Source organism: Astyanax mexicanus, chromosome 23 (assembly GCF_023375975.1).
Source record: "Astyanax mexicanus isolate ESR-SI-001 chromosome 23, AstMex3_surface, whole genome shotgun sequence".
NCBI classification, from domain to species: Eukaryota; Metazoa; Chordata; class Actinopteri; order Characiformes; family Acestrorhamphidae; genus Astyanax; species Astyanax mexicanus.
In genome coordinates, this window is record NC_064430.1 from 16,443,358 (window position 1) to 16,460,477 (window position 17,120).

General features: G+C 37.2%; 1 protein-coding gene across 1 annotated transcript; it reads right to left on the reverse strand.

Moving 5' to 3' along the window:
* Window positions 1-528: 528 nt before the first annotated feature.
* Window positions 529-4,397, reverse strand: nr0b1 (nuclear receptor subfamily 0, group B, member 1). The gene is made up of 2 exons (XM_007259392.4): window positions 3,659-4,397; window positions 529-1,120 (listed from the first exon to the last, which is right to left on the reverse strand). Exons 1-2 carry the CDS (start codon window positions 4,227-4,229, stop codon window positions 879-881), a joined length of 813 nt encoding a protein of 270 aa, XP_007259454.3. The 5' UTR covers window positions 4,230-4,397; the 3' UTR covers window positions 529-878.
* Window positions 4,398-17,120: the final 12,723 nt, after the last annotated feature.

Below are 17,120 nucleotides of genomic sequence, written 5' to 3' on the forward strand. Positions count from 1 at the left end.
TCTGTCTTTCTATCTGTCTGTCTGTCTACACTAAGGTTCATACGAGGTAGTGTCCCAAATTAAGACGTATCCTTAAAAGGTTAGTTATTTTGCATCTGTCTGTCTATCTATCCATTTATCCAAAACAGGGCTTAGGTGTTCCATTATGGGCCTCACAAAAAAACAACCCTTAAAGGTATATCTTCAGTTTTCTTTGTCTGCCTGTCTTTAGTTGTTCTATCTGTTTGTCCATATTAAGGTATTCCACATTAGGAAGTGCATTTAGTTATTTTGCATATGTCTATCTTTCCATTCATCCTAAAAAAGGCTCAGCCATCCCTACCAAAAAACAACCCTTAAACAACCCCTCCCACATGAGGCTGTGTTCCAACTGTAGGCATCCTGTGCATCATTTGCCATTTCCCTTAGCCAGTCAGCTTTAGTATATTAGTCTACTATTTTATTTTACTGTATTTTCAGTGTAATCAAGACATATAAGGTATGAATAAAAACACAGGATTTTTACAAGATTTTCTAAATATCCAAATATACTCCAATAAATAGTTTATTTCATCAGACGGCTGCACAATGCAACACACACAGGAAAGCTAATGAACTTAAGAGAAACCACAACAACAACAACAACCAAAAAGAGAGAGCGTAAAGCTATTTTCCCAAAAGGGAACGACGTCAGACTTTGGATTCAGCGATGAGTTCAACTCAGAAGGCAAAGAGGAAAAACACTGTCCGGGAGCTATAGTACAAAAATAGCGTGTGTAAAAAGGAGTACGTTCTTGTGGAGGGTGCATGCGCACTGGCAGCCCACCCAGCAGTCCCTGTGAGTGCGAGTGAGCACATGCTGCCTCGGTCCGTTTGAGGGAGAGCCGCTAAAACTTCTACTACTTCCCGTAAAACATGTCGAGCAGCAGTTCCTCCATGTTCACGGTGCCGATGACCGGGGTGAAGAAGAGCCCTGCCACCACATTGGCGTTGATGGAGCGCAGCATGGAGAGCGCGATGAAGAGCTTGGCGAACCTCGCAGTGTCTCCTCCGTGGATCATCTTCACATATTCATTCAGTGCCTGGTGCGCCTCACTCTGAAGCCCCTGGATGTAGCGCTGGCACTGCAGTCCTGCCACGTCTGGGAGAACGACACATACACAAGAGAACACATTAGAGAAGGGTTAAACAGGTTATACATCACATCCTCAAAATGACAAATAAGCATAGACATACCATATTTTCATATTTTTCACTTTCATAACTTTTCACATTCATATTTTTCACATATTCATGTGTTTTTGTGTAAAGGGTTGCCAGAGTGCAAATAGGAAACAAGTCTCAGTCCCAAACCATAATGTTGACTAGTCCAATATGTATTCAGAAGAACCAAGGCTAACACTGATTATGATGTCATTATGTAATTAAGAGGAAATATCAACAGAAAACCGACTGCTCAATAAAAACCAATGTAAACATATTTTGCAAATCATTTTAAGCATCTCTACTGATCCATTAATTTCAGATTATGTCAAAAAGTAAAACAATGGCAAAAATAGAACGGATACATGGTGTTTTATAACTAGATATACTGTGAGTGTATATAGTATAAGCATATAAACATATTTGGGAAGTAAGGAATATATTTGTTCTATATTTGTAGTATATATTGTTGGGAAAAACAGCACTACCCTCAACTGCTCCAGTGCGTTCCCCTTGATTCTTTTGATGGAAGCCCGAAGTAGAGTTGATAGAGAGACAGGATACTTAGATCTTCAGCAAATTAGCAATTTATTACAACAGAGCTCTGGGAACCCCTTCCACTCAGACAGAGTTTCAGTAGAAGAAGTTCAATGATCCTTACATTTGCAAGACCTTATATCCCCAAAATCCCACCCATACATACTGTGCAAAGGTCAGTTAAACGGTTCCTCAGCAACTGTTTCTAACTGATTAAGTTAAATCATTTATTGATTACTACTGTTTTCTATGTGTCCTCCGGCCTCATCTCTGCTGCTTAGGCGCTGACTTCTGCATTACATGCTACATACTGGACATTCAGTTTTGAGGTGTCAGCCTAACTGTCCTTTGCACACTCACCCACATACACAGTTCAGGTCAAATATCCAGAAACAACTCACTAGTTTCAGGCACTTGAGTCAGCCCAAACAAGATCACTCACATGACACTTCATTCTTCAATCATAATCAGGTTTTTGGATTAAATGTCATTTTGTCTGATCAGCTGAAAAATACCTTTAATATTAATATTTACTGTTTCTTAACAATATATATTTGTTTGTTTTTTTTCAACTTTTAAAGGGCACAGTTGGACCTGAAGACCATGTTTTAACTTTGGTATAAAAAATGTAACAGTACTGAATCTTTATTTTAAGACAGTGGAAAACAACCATATTATATGTGATGCTACCCAATGAATACACATTTCTAATAATAAACAATAAAACAAGGGATTTTTTTTAATCAAATAAAGACAACAACAAAAATATTGCTTCTACTACTACGAATAATAATAATAATAATAATAATAATAATAATAATAATAATAATAATGAACAATAAGATGCTAGTTATTATCATCATCACTGTTGCTGCTGTTGTCAACAAACACAGGTACAAACATCAACATTGTCTCCAATCAGCACCAACACCATTAATAACAACAACAATATTAATGTATATTGCTGTTGTTGAATTTTGTTGGATTATTATGACTACTGTTGTTTTAGTGGTGTTATCTTTAGTACTGTTGCTGTCAACACACGTACATGCACATCTCTGATAATAATAATGTTAATAATAGTAATACTACTACTACTAATAATAATAATAATAATAACAATTACAAAAGACTTTGTACTAATATTAATGCAGCAATAACTGTCATTGACATTTATATTTACTTTAATACTCTGCTGTCCTCACACATATAATAATACCAACAACAATAATAATGACACTACACTTTGTTGGTATTTATATTTCCATTAATACTTTTGCTGTTCTCACAAGTACATGCACATCATCTCTAATACTAATAACAATACAACTATATTATACAAATGCAGTTATAACTACTGTTGTTTATATTTGTATTATTACTGCTGTTGTTTATCTGTCCATTATTGCTGCTGCTGTTGCTTATAATTTCATTATTATTGCTGCTGCTGTTATTTATATTCTCATTATTGTTGCTGCTGCTGTTGTTGTTTATACTCTTGCTGTCCTCACAAGTGCATGCAGATCATCTCTACTTATAATAGAAAAATATAAATATATTATACTGTAAACCTGTACAAGTGCAGTTATGACTATAGTTGTTTATAATTTCGTTATTGCTGCTATTGTTTATATTTCCATGATTACTGCTGCTGTTTATATTTTCCTTAGTACTGCTGCTATTGCTTATATTGTTTAATATTATTGCTGCTGTTGTTTATAATTTCATTATTACTGCTGTTATTGTTTTGGTTTCTTATATTTTCCTTAGTATTGATGCTATTGTTTATAGCTTAATGTTACTGCTATTGTTGTTACTATTTTCAGTATTACTGTTGTTTATATATTTTTTAATATTACTGCTGTAACTGTTATTGTTTATATCTTCTCCTTATCATTACAGTATAAACTAGTATAGTTAAGGATAAAGATCTGCTCACCCGGGTTGAAGAGGATGGCTCCTTTCAGGTACGCGTACTCCTTGGTGCTGATGTCGAGACTCCAGCACTTACTGAGGAACATTTTGATGGCCTGAACGTCCGCGAGCGCCACGTGTCCGGCGTGCGCGCGGAGTCGCGCGCTGTCCCGCGGCTCGGCGGGCTGTCCGCTGGTGAGGATGCGCTGCAGCAGGCTGGGCTCGGGGGTCTCCGCCGTCTCGAAGTCGATGCGGTCCTGCGCCATGCCGAGCACGAGCAGCGGCGCCCAGCTGGAGCGCACCAGCGCGTGCTGGTCGTCGATGGGCAGCTCGCGGAAGCAGGGCACGTTCTTCACGAACTTCAGCGTCTTGACGAGCACGGCGGACGCGGCTTTGCACGTGCTGTGCGGCGAGCGCAGGGCCACCTGCTTCTTGGCGCCGCAAGCGCACGCGTGCATGGACACGGCCAGGCGCGGGTTGCGGGGCGCGTGTGGCGCGTGCGGCGCGGCCTGGCCGTCGCTCTTCAGGATGCTGTAGAGGATGCTGCTGCTGTGCGCGCGCTCCCCGCCGCAGTGGCAGCTGCCCGAGTGAGCCATGCTGGCGGCGCCGCGCGCGCGCTTCCTCGAGGAGTCTCGCTACTGCTGCTGCTGCTGCTGTTGTTGTTGTTGCTGATGGTCAGACGCTGCTCGCTGCCCCCGACCACTTCCATGCACGGCGGCGGGTGGGCTTCCTTCCGTCCAAACGGAGAGGAGTTAAGAGTTTTAAACAGGGCTGGACGCCTCCCACTTCTGCTCTGACGCACACATAGGGGGAGCTAGACCTCCTGTCAGATACACACATACACAGATATACCAGTCTAAGGTTTGGATGCACCTTAAACTTTGTTTTTTCATTATATTATAATGTTCTGCAGTGTAGATTAATACTAAACTCATCCAAACTATAAATAAATCATATGGAATTATTTAGTAAACAAAAAAGTGTTAAACAAACCAGAATATGTTTTATATTTTTGATTCGTTAAAGTAGCACCTCTTAAGTTAATAAAAAATATGCGTAAAAAAAGTAGCACCTCTTGTTCAGATGACAGCTTTGAACATCTTGGCTGATTTATTTTCAGTCAGCTTTATGAGGTAGAGTCACCTGGAATGGCTTTCAGTTTACAGCTGTGCTGAACTTGAAAAGGGTTCCTTACTTGAATTTCTGTCCTCTTAATGTGTTTGAGAGCACCAGTTGTGATGTGAAGAGGTACAGTTGGTATACAGTGAATAGCCATATTTGCATACTGTGTTTATGTACAGTACCAGTCAAAAATGTACAACTCTGGAAAAAAAAATATGAGACCACTTTAAAATCATGAGTTTCTTTCATTTGCCAAATTGAAATAGTCTAAAATATAATCAAGAGGAAGATGGATGATCACAAGCCATCAAACCAAGCTGAACTACTTGAATTTTTGCACCAGCAGTGGCATAAATTTATCCAAAAGCAGTATGTAAGACTGTTGGAGGAGAACATGCCAAAATGCATGACAACTGTGATTAAAAACTAGGGTTATTCCACCGAATATTGATTTCTGAAATCTTAAAACTTTATAAATATGAACTTGTTTTCTTTGTTTTATTTGAAGTCTAAAAGCTTAGCATCATTTTTGTTAGTTCAGTGATTTCTCATTTTCTGCAAATAAATGCTCTAAATGACAATATTTTTATTTGGAATTTGGGAGAAGTGTTGTTTGTAGTTTATAGAATAAAACAACAATGTTCATTTTACTCAAACATAAACCTATAAATAGCAAAAACAGAGAAACTGATTCAGAAACTGAAGTGATCTCTTTTGTTTCAGAGCTGTATATCTCATTCAGTGTCTACATTACAAATACTAAATACTAACTAATACTGAAGTCTAGACTATGAAGGAACACATAAGGAATCATGCAGTAATCTGTGTTTAAAAAACCAAAATACCTTTTCTGTATCTGAGGCTGGTAACTCTGATGAACTTATCCTGTGCAATTGAGGTAACTCCAGTTTCATCATAACGTCTTTGATGGTGTTTGCGACTGCACTTTAATACTTTCAAAGTTCTTGAAATGTTTCGAATTGACAGACCTTCATTTCTTAAAGTCTTATTTTTTCTTTACTTAGTTGAGTAGTTCTTGCCATAATATGGATTAGAACATTACTTCACAGCTGATGCTCTCAAACACATTAAGAGGCAAGAGAGTAACTCTTAAAATGACTGAAAGTCATTCCAAGTCATCTCTTAAAGCTGACTGAGAAAAGCCAGCCGAGATGTGCAAAGATGTGTAAGCAAGTGGAGCTAGTTTGAATAATCTAAAATATAAAACATATAGTAAAACAAATAGTTTAGGATGACTAATATTAATCTACAATACAGAACATTTTGAAATAATAAAAAAAAAACACTGAATTAAAGGTGTGTCCAAATTTTTAACTGGGACTGTATAGTAATATTTTACTACACTGTACACAAGTGTTGTAATTTGTAAAGTAAAATCACAGTAAGTAACTGTTTAATAATGTTCCGTTGTAAAACTGGTATATTTCAAATGGAAGCGGTCAGTCTGTGATGATGTATTAGGCTAAGTTATACATGAAACTCATACTTGAATATGGAGTAAAACAATCCAACCAATAACTCTTTAGAGGAGGTGTGGTCTCAGTATGGACCCAAATCATTCAAACTCGATCTGGACTTGATCTGTCCCAACTGCAAGATGTACTTTGCAAGTTTTCAAGGCTCCTTGGTTAGATTTGTTTCCATACAAACCACATGAGAAGGTTCTCTTTGCTTATTGGTCAGACCTGCCTCGTGTGGAGCAAGAAAGTAAATACAGGAAAAAGGTCCTACGTTTTGAACTAGTGCATATTTCTTTTCAGTTAGCTTAAAGTGGCAGTCCGTATTATTTTGTTTCTAAACTGAAAGCAGGAGCATTTCTGAGTGGAGAAGGGACAAAATATTGTGTTTGATGGTACCAGTGTGCTGGAACGGCCATCCCTGATAAGCCTAATGAATTCATTCTAAAAACTGTGGTGTTGATCGCTTTTCGCGGGAGTTCTTCTGGCCACGTCACGTGTCTTTGCGTACATACGTCACACGTACAGCCTCTAAAAGAGGATCTGGCTCAGTTTTACTGAACGCAAGTAGCTGGTGGAGCAATGGAAACTTCAGAAGAGGATACTAAGAGCTCAATAGCTCATTCACTTAAAGTAAAACCAAAGAAATGAAGGAGTGAAGTGTCTGACTGAGCGTGCTCTCTTTGTCTCTTCAACTGAACATAACCTAGAATCAGATTCATCCACTCTGAAAGGAGACCGCATCATACCCGCCCAGATTAAAATGATTCTTCCGCATGCTTGGTGCAATTACCCACTCTCACCATAGAGGACCCTAAATCCTAAAACTTACGGACATCAGCTTTAAATATGCGGAGGATATCTGACTGTTGGACCAGATCAAGTTTTCACCACAGTTTATTTGGTTTCTGACTGAGATCATTTCCTCTCAAGGGTCTATGTGCGCAGTTTTGGTTCACATCTGAGGTTGGTTTCTGGCTGGCCAGACTATCAAAATCAATCAGGATACAATCTAGATGTGATAAAGTTAGATTTGGGCTGATAGTTCGAACATAGCTTTAGTTTTGTCACTGCAATCTGATAGGTTGAAAATTCATTAAAAAACAAAGCACATAAAATGAGGGTGATGAATGAATAATTAATGAAGGTAAATAGTCAGCCTTGTTTTTTTTTCATTGGTGTAAAAGAACCAAAACACTCCATATTCAGGGAAAAAGCTCTGCTGCCTGGATGAAGCTGGGAGGCAAACTCTGCTCAGATCAACGATGACACTTTTTTTATTCTCCGCTTGTTTTCAAAGGCATCAAACCCCTAATTAGAGCCTTATGTTTACATGACTGAGGCGCCCCTAAAAGGAGCACAAAGCGAAGGAGAAAGAAAGAAATGAAACACATACACTGCTTGTCCTTGATTTTCAGCCTTCTTTTAACACAGTGTCTCTTTATGACAGACGCTGCAGAAATCACAGGGTTCTGAACTCATTATTTCAGCTTTGTGTTTAACTGTGCGTGTGTTCTCTCAGCCCTGGCCTCCATTATTTCTCGCGGAATTCAGGCATGGCCTTGCCTTTCGGGTGGCAATTTGGGAGGCTGAATATGTTCGTATTGAAATAAAGCCAGTGAAGCTCTTCAGAGAGCATCTACCTGTAAGCAAGATGTCTGTCTAGACCGGATGAAGATCAGCTAGAGTGCTAAGGCTGTCGCATAATATTATTTTGAAAAAACTATTTTGTCCTGTAGATCAAGTGTGTAGGAGTGAGTGGGTATGATACAGGGAGGTGTGGGATCACATTCACTACTATGAATCAAAGACTGCACCAGCCTCTAAAACAGGGGTCGGCAATTAAGTTTGGCTGTGGGCCAGATATTTTCCAAGCCATTACATGGCGAGCCACAAAAAAAAAAATGGTTTTGGAAAATGAAGTGTAATGGGATGGAGTTCTACAGACTACTAGCTCACCAGCCCAGAGGGTTGTAGAACCCAATTGCGGAACAGTTGAATTTAAAGCAGGTGAACCCAAGAAGAAAGGAAAAAATAAATAAATAAACACACTTCTACTCACCTAGGATCGAATACACTACCACTGGCCCGTCTAGTGAATTGGGACACAGTCGGGAAAAATGCTCTTATAAGGAGATAGGGAGCCCAAGAACGGACAGAAAAACTAAAAAGTCGCACCGAATGCGACAGAGAGACAGAGGAATGTAAACAAAAGCTAACCAGAGATGTTTAATGTTTGCGGACCTATTGCTGATCCCTGCTCTAAAAGATTAGCCAGAAATAGGCTGACACAGTTGTAGCTAAGGCAGTACAATTTTGTACCTAACTTTATTGACAAGTGTCACACTGATTGGTTTATTTCATGCTACGCCCAAAAAAAACACACAAATGATTAAAGTGGCAGTCTGTATTATTTTGTTTTTAAACTGAAAGCAGGAGCATTTCTGAGTGGAGAAGGGACAGAATATTGTGTTTAATGGTACCAGTGTGCTGGAACAACCACCCCTGCTAAGCCTAATATATTCATTCTAAAAACTGGGGCATTGTTCACTTTTTACGGGAGTGCTTCTGGCCACATCACACGTCTTTACATACTTACGTCACACGTACAGCATCTAAAAGAGGATCTGGATCAGTTTTACTGAATGCGAACGGTTGGTGGATCAATGGCGACTTCAGAAGGGGAAACTCAGACCTCAGTAGTTCTAAACTACTGTAGCACTTAAGTTTACTTGTAGCCACATTATTAATCAGTATATTTAAAGAGTGCTAAAAGGGAACAACTTGTTTTTTAAACGTATTATACTTTAATTGTATAAAAATAGTATAAAAATCTCACTGTTGTGTACTTAACTGTACTAAAAAGGAACTATTTTAAATATACTTAAGTAACATTTAAACATACCACTTTATGTATGTAACCCCATATTTTAAATATGCTTACAGTCAAATTCTAATACATTTAATGAGTAGAGTATTACAACTGTATCACTATTATATACCAAGTATATTAGGAATGTACTAAAAATTTATGTTAACTATATTTACATTAGAGTACAAATATGCTTCTTGTTCCTGTTGTTTGTAAGTAGCACAATTCTAGTACACTATATAGTATAAAAATATATTTGAATATACTGTACTACATTTTTTAGTGTTACAAATTTACTTTACTTTATTTTTTTTTCAATTAGTAGTAGTAATTTAATTTACTTTTTAAAAGTTACATGATACATTGTACTTTAAGTGAACTACTGTAACAGCTGTTTTTTAACACGCTTTGCTAAAAAATTGTAAAAGTATATTTGGAAATAAGTATTTTAGAGGTATATTGAATTACACTAAACTAAAAGTGTACTTCATAGAAGTCTATTTTTTAAAATACACTATATCGTACTTTTTAAAAAAGTATGATCAAAGTTTACTTTCAAACATTTGATGAAAGCATAATATTAATGGTTTTTTTTAGAATGTGTATTTTAATTAAGTACATACATCTCTTAGTATATTTACCGCATACTCAGACATTTCTCAATATGTTTTAAGTACAACTACATTTTTTTTTTTCACCAAGGATAACACAACAATACACTCTTTAGTGTCGCATATTCAAGAATATATATTTCTCCCCTGTTCTCTACATTATAATATTTAAATGGGAAAATGGAGCTGGGTCATACATTCAAAGGGACACATCCCAGCCATCTCAACGCTGTAGAAATTCAAACCCATGCTTTGTCTGACAGCTTTAGAACTAGTTTATTCATTCATTTATTGTTAATTTATTAATATAATAAAATATCTATGCTGCTTTTTTTTTTTTATTTGAGTCCCAACCCTTTAGAACGGTACAGCTTAACACGCACGTGTGTCTCAATGCCTTTGTTTGTCGGTACCTAAAAGACACAAAATTATCAAGGAAACTTTCAAGCTCAGGGTCATCCCTATTGTATGCGCATGTAAAAGACAGACCCAGTCATATCAAGGCAGTGCTCCTGGATCTGAATGGTCGAAGGACAAGTCTGCAGTGTAGGGGATGAAAGCAGTCACAGAGGATTAGAATATTGTTAGATAAATGCGAACTCGCACAATTGATTTATTTGAAAAATATTTTTTCCCTTACTTTTTGCACCATTTATATCAAGGCCAATGTCAAGTGAACAACCTTCATAGCCTTCTTGAACCCCCCCACCCCCCTTCCTCTCTCCCAACACACACACACACACACACTGTTTTGTATCCAACTGAGCTTCTGTTCAAGGTCTCAGAGTCTGACAGGCAAGCTACTCTGTGAAATTACAATTTCGCCTTAGATTACAGCTCTCAGTAGCATTCCACCAAACGGTGCACATTCTTCTCTGGGTCATGTTCTCTTTGGTGACTTGGAGAGTTGACCTCGAAGGCCAAGGCTTATGTCATCCTCCTCCTGTTCCTGCACTGTTTTTACTAAAAGTTTTAAAGAGCTTGGTCTCCAGGAGCTTAGAGAATTTATCTTACCTCACCAGACTATACCAGACACCAATACAGCACAGGACTTCATCAGGGCAACAAGGTAGAGAAGAATTGTAGACTGGTCAAGACATTCAACAAAAGATTAATGATGGCTGAAGGTCACCAGTTTGATTCAATTTGATGCATTTTCTTGTTGGACATATTGAATTGGATACAATGGTATAAAAAAGTTTGTTCAGCAATGACAGTTAAATATATCATATAGCAGATGAACACAGTGATATATAAAAAAAGTAAAATAAATTATAGGATTTACATAAAGTGTGCAATAATTCTTTAAATAAAATTAGGCAGGAAGATAAATTTGGGCACACTACCAAAAAAAATTACATTAATATTTAGTAGATCCTCCTTTTGCAGAAATAACATCCACTAAATGCCTCCTATAGCTTCCAATAAGAGTCCGGCTTCTGGTTGAAGGTATTTTGCACTATTCTCCTTTATAAAACATCTCCAGTTCAGTCAGGTTTGATGGCTTTTGAGCATGAACCACCACCAAATTGTACTGTGTGTGGGTAGCTTTAGGTGTTTGTCTTGAAATGCTGTGTTCTTTTTCCTCCATGCATACTGCCCTCCAAATAAATCAATTTTAGTTTGTTTTAAGAATTATTGCACCCTTTCTGTAATTTCTGTAAACTTAATTTTACTTCTTAAATATCACTGTTTTTGTCTGTTGGGGTCCCCAAACTTTTTCATATCAATGTACATCAGTTAAGTCTTTTAAATTGCTACGAATGTTGGCTGTGTTTCTCAGCCTTATACAGTCCGTATTATTTTGTTTCTAAACTAAAGGAAAGCAGAAGCATTTCTGAGTGGAGAAGGGATAAAATATTGTGTTGAATGGTACTAGTGTGGAACGACCATCCCTGCTAAGCCCGATGCGGGAGTTTTTGGCCACGTCACACGTCTTTACGTACTTAAATCACAGGTACACCCTCTAAAAGAGGATCCGTCTCAGTTTTACTGAACATGAGCGGCTGGTGGTGCAATGGGGACTTCAGAGGGGGAAACTCAGACCTCAGTAGCTCATAATAAAACAAAAGAAACAAAGAAGTAAAGTTTCTAACTGAGTGCTCTCTCTCTCTCTCTCTCTCTCTCTCTCTCTCTGACTGAACATAACCTGGAATCAGATTCATCCGCTCTAAAAGGAGGCCGCATCACACCTGCCCAGTTAAAATGATTCTTCCACATGCCCAAAATCCCTAAACGTACGAACCTGTCGTGAATAAAAAAAAAGTAATTTTTGTGCCAACCTGGTCTGAAAAACCTAATGATCACAATAAATTATTTTTTACTATGATGCAACAACCACAAATTTCATTCACCTAAATAAAGCTCACAGGAATCTTTGTAAAGGAACTGCTGCCCTCATTTCCTTGGTCCAGTAAGCTTGTACTGGACTAAATTATGTGAGATCTTGCAGATTCTTGAGTATCTGAGTTTAAAAGGTTTAAAAGCAGAAATTTTATCATTCATGAAACTGGTGTCTGTTTTGAAACATCTAGATATGTGCCCTCAAGAAAGCAGGCAGTGAAAATGTTGGAGACTGCATTCAAAAAGAGTATTACTGACTTGAAGGCTAAACTCGCTGAAGCTGATGGGTAGAAATAGGTTCTGTTGAATTAAAAGGGGCCTATTTTATTACTGAAACAAACACAAATGAATAAATAAAACAAATGACACATATAAACCAGGTAATAATGAGCACGTAAAGAATAAAATAAATAAATGAACTAAATTTACCCAGCCAGCATTTCAGTGTTTATTTACAGTTGAGTCCATGTCATATGAAGGTTAAATCAACGTTAAATTATGTCTTAATTTAGAAAGATGAATGAACATTGATATTGCAATGTTTTTTCTTAAAATATTATTATTGCCCCTAGATTATTATATTACACTTTTGGTTCTTTGAGAGTTCAGTACAGATCATGTAAAACAATCCAGAGACAGAATGCAAATTCAAATCTGTTTTTTTGGCATTACAAAAAATAACAAACCCCAAGACATTAAAACAAACACTACGACTAGAAGACAAAGACTATAAAACAGGACTAAAAAGAAAAAAACAAAAAACAAACTAAAGATAACAAACCAGAAACTTTGCAGACAAAAACATGGCAGAGAACAATGATCTCATGGGATATATGTACAAACTGAGAGACTGGAAACATCTAGAGAAGGAAATGAGGGGGTGGGGTAACAAACAGGACAGGTGGGAATACTAATGACTGGGTGGGGCTAGGGCAGAGGCAAGGGAGAAGACAAGACACAAACAGATATAAACCGAGCCATGTTCTAAGAAGCACATGGCAAGGAAAACAAAACAGATTTAGGAAAAGAGAAACATAGCAGAAAAGCAGGGCAGGAACCACAAAGAAAAGAAAAAAAAACACAAGACACACAAATGCTAAGGTGTGACATCATGGTTCGCAGAACACTCAACAACTGCTACAAAAACTGCTGAAAAGTTTCTGAAATGCTGACTCAAAATTTATTCACCAATTTTACTGTCTTCTAAATAGATATTAGAAGTGGTATTACCATCAAAATAAAATAAAATGCTAAAAAGAGCATAATGAACATACGTACAGTATAAGATGAAGACACCACATTCTTTTTAAATTTAAATTTCAAGGTTGATTTATAAGTATTATTTATTGTTTTAACATTTTTTCATTCAACATTGAAACTACAGTTGGCATTATTTTACATGAACATTTAAACATGAACTGAGAAGTTCAGTATACTGAGTAAACTGATACAACACTGTTTAACAGGCTTTGAAAATAATGGCTTTTTACCATGTAATCAACAATTTTATCTTTATTTCTTTAATAAGAGACAGAGAAAAAGAGAGAGAAATTACAATTTCAAATGCATGTTTCATATGCATTGTCAGAAATCTACAACAGATCCTAAAATGCAAAAAATATTTTTTTTATATATTCAGTTTTTTATTTTATTTCTAATTCTTTTTTAACTTTTTAAACAGACAATTCCACTGATGCTTTACCATCCAAAAGGTGTAGACAGTAAGCTGGGGCAGAGAGAAAGCTGCGTTTATATCTTATAGCTTTTCATCACAAGGCCATGCTACTTCTTGTTTGTGCCTTTCCATGTATTTGAGTCTGAGAGAGATAGAGAGATGAAGAGAGAGAAGAATAAAATCCACAGTAAATTTAATGTCTATAGACAAAGAGGTTTTCAGGGCCGCTGATTGGCCTTGGGTTGGAGAATGCAATCTTCAGCATCTTCACAAAAAGCTTTTTTTTTCTAGCTATCGGATATATTGCCTATACTGTGGGGGATTGATGTGTACATCTATTAGATCAATTGAAAATGGAAATAAAATAACAGACAGTGACATTCAATACATCACTTTGTTTTCTGTGTGCCACGTTTGTTAATCTCTGAATAATAAACCTATAAGGTTAAAAGGGTTAAGCTTAAATCGCAGCGATTGCTGCTACCTTATTTTACCTTTAATAGTAGATCTGTAATGCTTTTGACACTGGAAACCTTTTGCTAAAATACAGAGATACAGACCTTGCTCTGTTATTTTTTTTATCTCTTCTTCTTTTTATCCTCAGCTCCACAGTACATAAGTCTGGTCTTGAATAACTCATAAGAGTATGCACAACTTTTTTCTGCACTCTTGATAACCTTCAAAGCAAGAGCACGGCTTTCAAAGAGCTTCCATTGTAGCCTGGTTATGTGAAGGAATCCCGGAGGGCATTTTCAGTAATAAATAATAATAATATTCCCTGTGAATTCCATGAATTTAAGCAGATATAGTATGTCTGCATTGCCCTGCTGTCCAAACCTCATAGTTGTTTCCCGTTATCATCTCGCAAAAGGCGTTAAATGTGTTTGTGATTTGCAGTTGATTCACAATGTATGCTATGTATGATGCATAAAACATCTTCCATGAATTGTCCTTCTTAGATTGCCCTTAAAGATAAGAACGTTACAGAACAATGCCTTTAGTGTTATCTAAGGGCTTTCTTAGCAGAACTCGTCTTCAATCATTAAATATTTCTTTTAGTATAGAATTTCCTTTAAATGGGACATATATATAATATTTTTTTCGTGCTTTTATATTTCTGTGAATCAGCTGAGAAAATTTGGGGTCCCTTTTAGTGATGTCACAATAACAAAACCTGCATAAAACCCCCCTGGTCCCACCCATCACTCGTTAATCCACAAGTTCATATTCATAAAGTTTTAAGAGTTCAGAAATCAATATTTGGTGGAATAACCCTGGTTTTTAATCACAGTTTTCATGCATCTTGGCATGTTCTCCTCCACCAGTCTTACACACTGCTTTTGGATAAAGTAGTTCAGCTTGGTTTGATGGCTTGTGATAATCCATCTTACTCTTAATTATATTCCAGAGGTTTTCAATTTGGTAAAATCAAAGAAACTTATCATTTTTTAAGGTTTTAATTTTTTTTTTGTACTTCTATCAAAATTAACAATTAGTTACCTTGTATGTGTTTTGCTACAAAAGCTAGTTCAAAAGCTAACACTAATGTATGCTAAACTCTCAGCACAAACATAGGGGCGGAGCTAATTGATAGAGCCCTTAAACAGCTCTTTCAGAAAGGGACTGTATCTGGCAAGAATAGAGCTGGTGAGATCTATTCATGTGTGAGTGATTTTGTGCAAAGCAAACATGAACATTTTAACTTGTGTAAAAAGCTGTATAATGTGTCCCATTTAACTAATTCCTTAAAAGGCATGTTGCGTTGCATAAAGTTCCTTATCAGTCTATTTCTTTAGAATTCTTTAAAGGGGCACTAAACGCCCTGATTTTTTGCTGACTTCGCTCTGAGCTCAAATTTGAAAAGGCTAAAAAAAGGGAGGGGTAGTTTGGGAGGGGCACTGGGTGATGTATGGGTTTAGGGACGGGACAAGAGGGAGAGCTGATTGGCTGAGCTGCAGCTGCAGAGTGTGTGTTCAAAAAAGGTAGGGTCACTGGTTGCAGAACCTTTATAAATGTTTAGCGTAGGGCTTGCATAAAAATGGATTCATCAATCTGGCTCAATAAATACTGCACAGATCAGTCTACGCTTTTAATAATTCATTGTTTCTGCTAACCTTTATTTTCCTTAGGAATAGAATTGCAGTTGTTGAGCATTTAAATCCTTTTGTGAAATGTGGACTGAAAAAACATGAGACTTAATGATGAGCAAAATAAATCTTTAATGACTACAATGCAACAACCGCAAATCACATTGATGCTGCTGAGTGCCTTAGGCTAGAGCATCCTTAATGCATCCTGAATCCTTTTGGTGTGTTGGTTGTCCAGTGAATTTAACATGGTGTGGCACAGTTCACACAAAAACTTCTAGGGGCAGTGCAGGACCTCAACAACATTAATGTGATGAAAGGTTTTGAAGACTGGCTAATCACATCTGTATGAAGTGATTTAGCATGGAGCAGCAGCAGAAACAGTGTTTGTCCATTGCTATGGTAATTAGTGTTACCTGGCTAATATATCAGTTTAAACTGCACCTGAAAAGACGTTTAACTCAAATAAAAAGAGCATATTTTATAGTCGGGTCTGATCGGATCAATACCAAATCACATTCTCACCACAAGCGAACCAATCCAGAGATTGTTTGGGACCGGACCGAGACCACCTCCTGTTTCTGGTCAGTTGTTTTGGTCTGCACACGAGTGCGATTACTGTTTTTACACCTGCTCTCAGACCTGCTTTCACACTTTGAGTGCAAACAAACTAGAGTTTTAACCGGATCAAATAGTGCTGGTGTAAACACATCCTGAGTTTGACTCCCCTGGTTTAGAATGTTGCTTCACGGTGTCAAATTAATTGCATGATGTTGAGGAACTCTCAGCTTGAGATATTGCTTGTCGCAGTGTCTTTGTTGTGATGCTTGACTGCAAATCACAGCTACAAAACATGTTTTTTCATGAGAAAATGACTGGTCATTCTTTTTGGCTGCAAGTGTGAACACTTGGTAAGCCCTCCTACACTCTACGCCCCCACAATTTTATTTAGTGCCTGTTGTTTGGAACATTTTCAGTTTTTTTTTTTTTTTTGTAAAAGGACTGTTTTCTTGCTCTTCTCAAATAAACCAGAACCATCCAACCAGGTTGTCATGACCCCTTGAGAACAAGAAACTGGCGCAAATGAACAGGAGCAACCTTGAGGAGCTTTTATGAATGTATCCTTGCTTTTGGTTTCCCACACATTAAAAAAAAAATACACCCCGAGAGCTAAAACAAAGAATTTCCCTAAAGTTGAGAGACTTTCTTATTGCTCTGTTATGAGAAGTTGGAACTGTTACTATAGTGACTAGCTCGATTTTCTCCCTGCCTGCTTCTATGACTTTACCCATAAAGTGA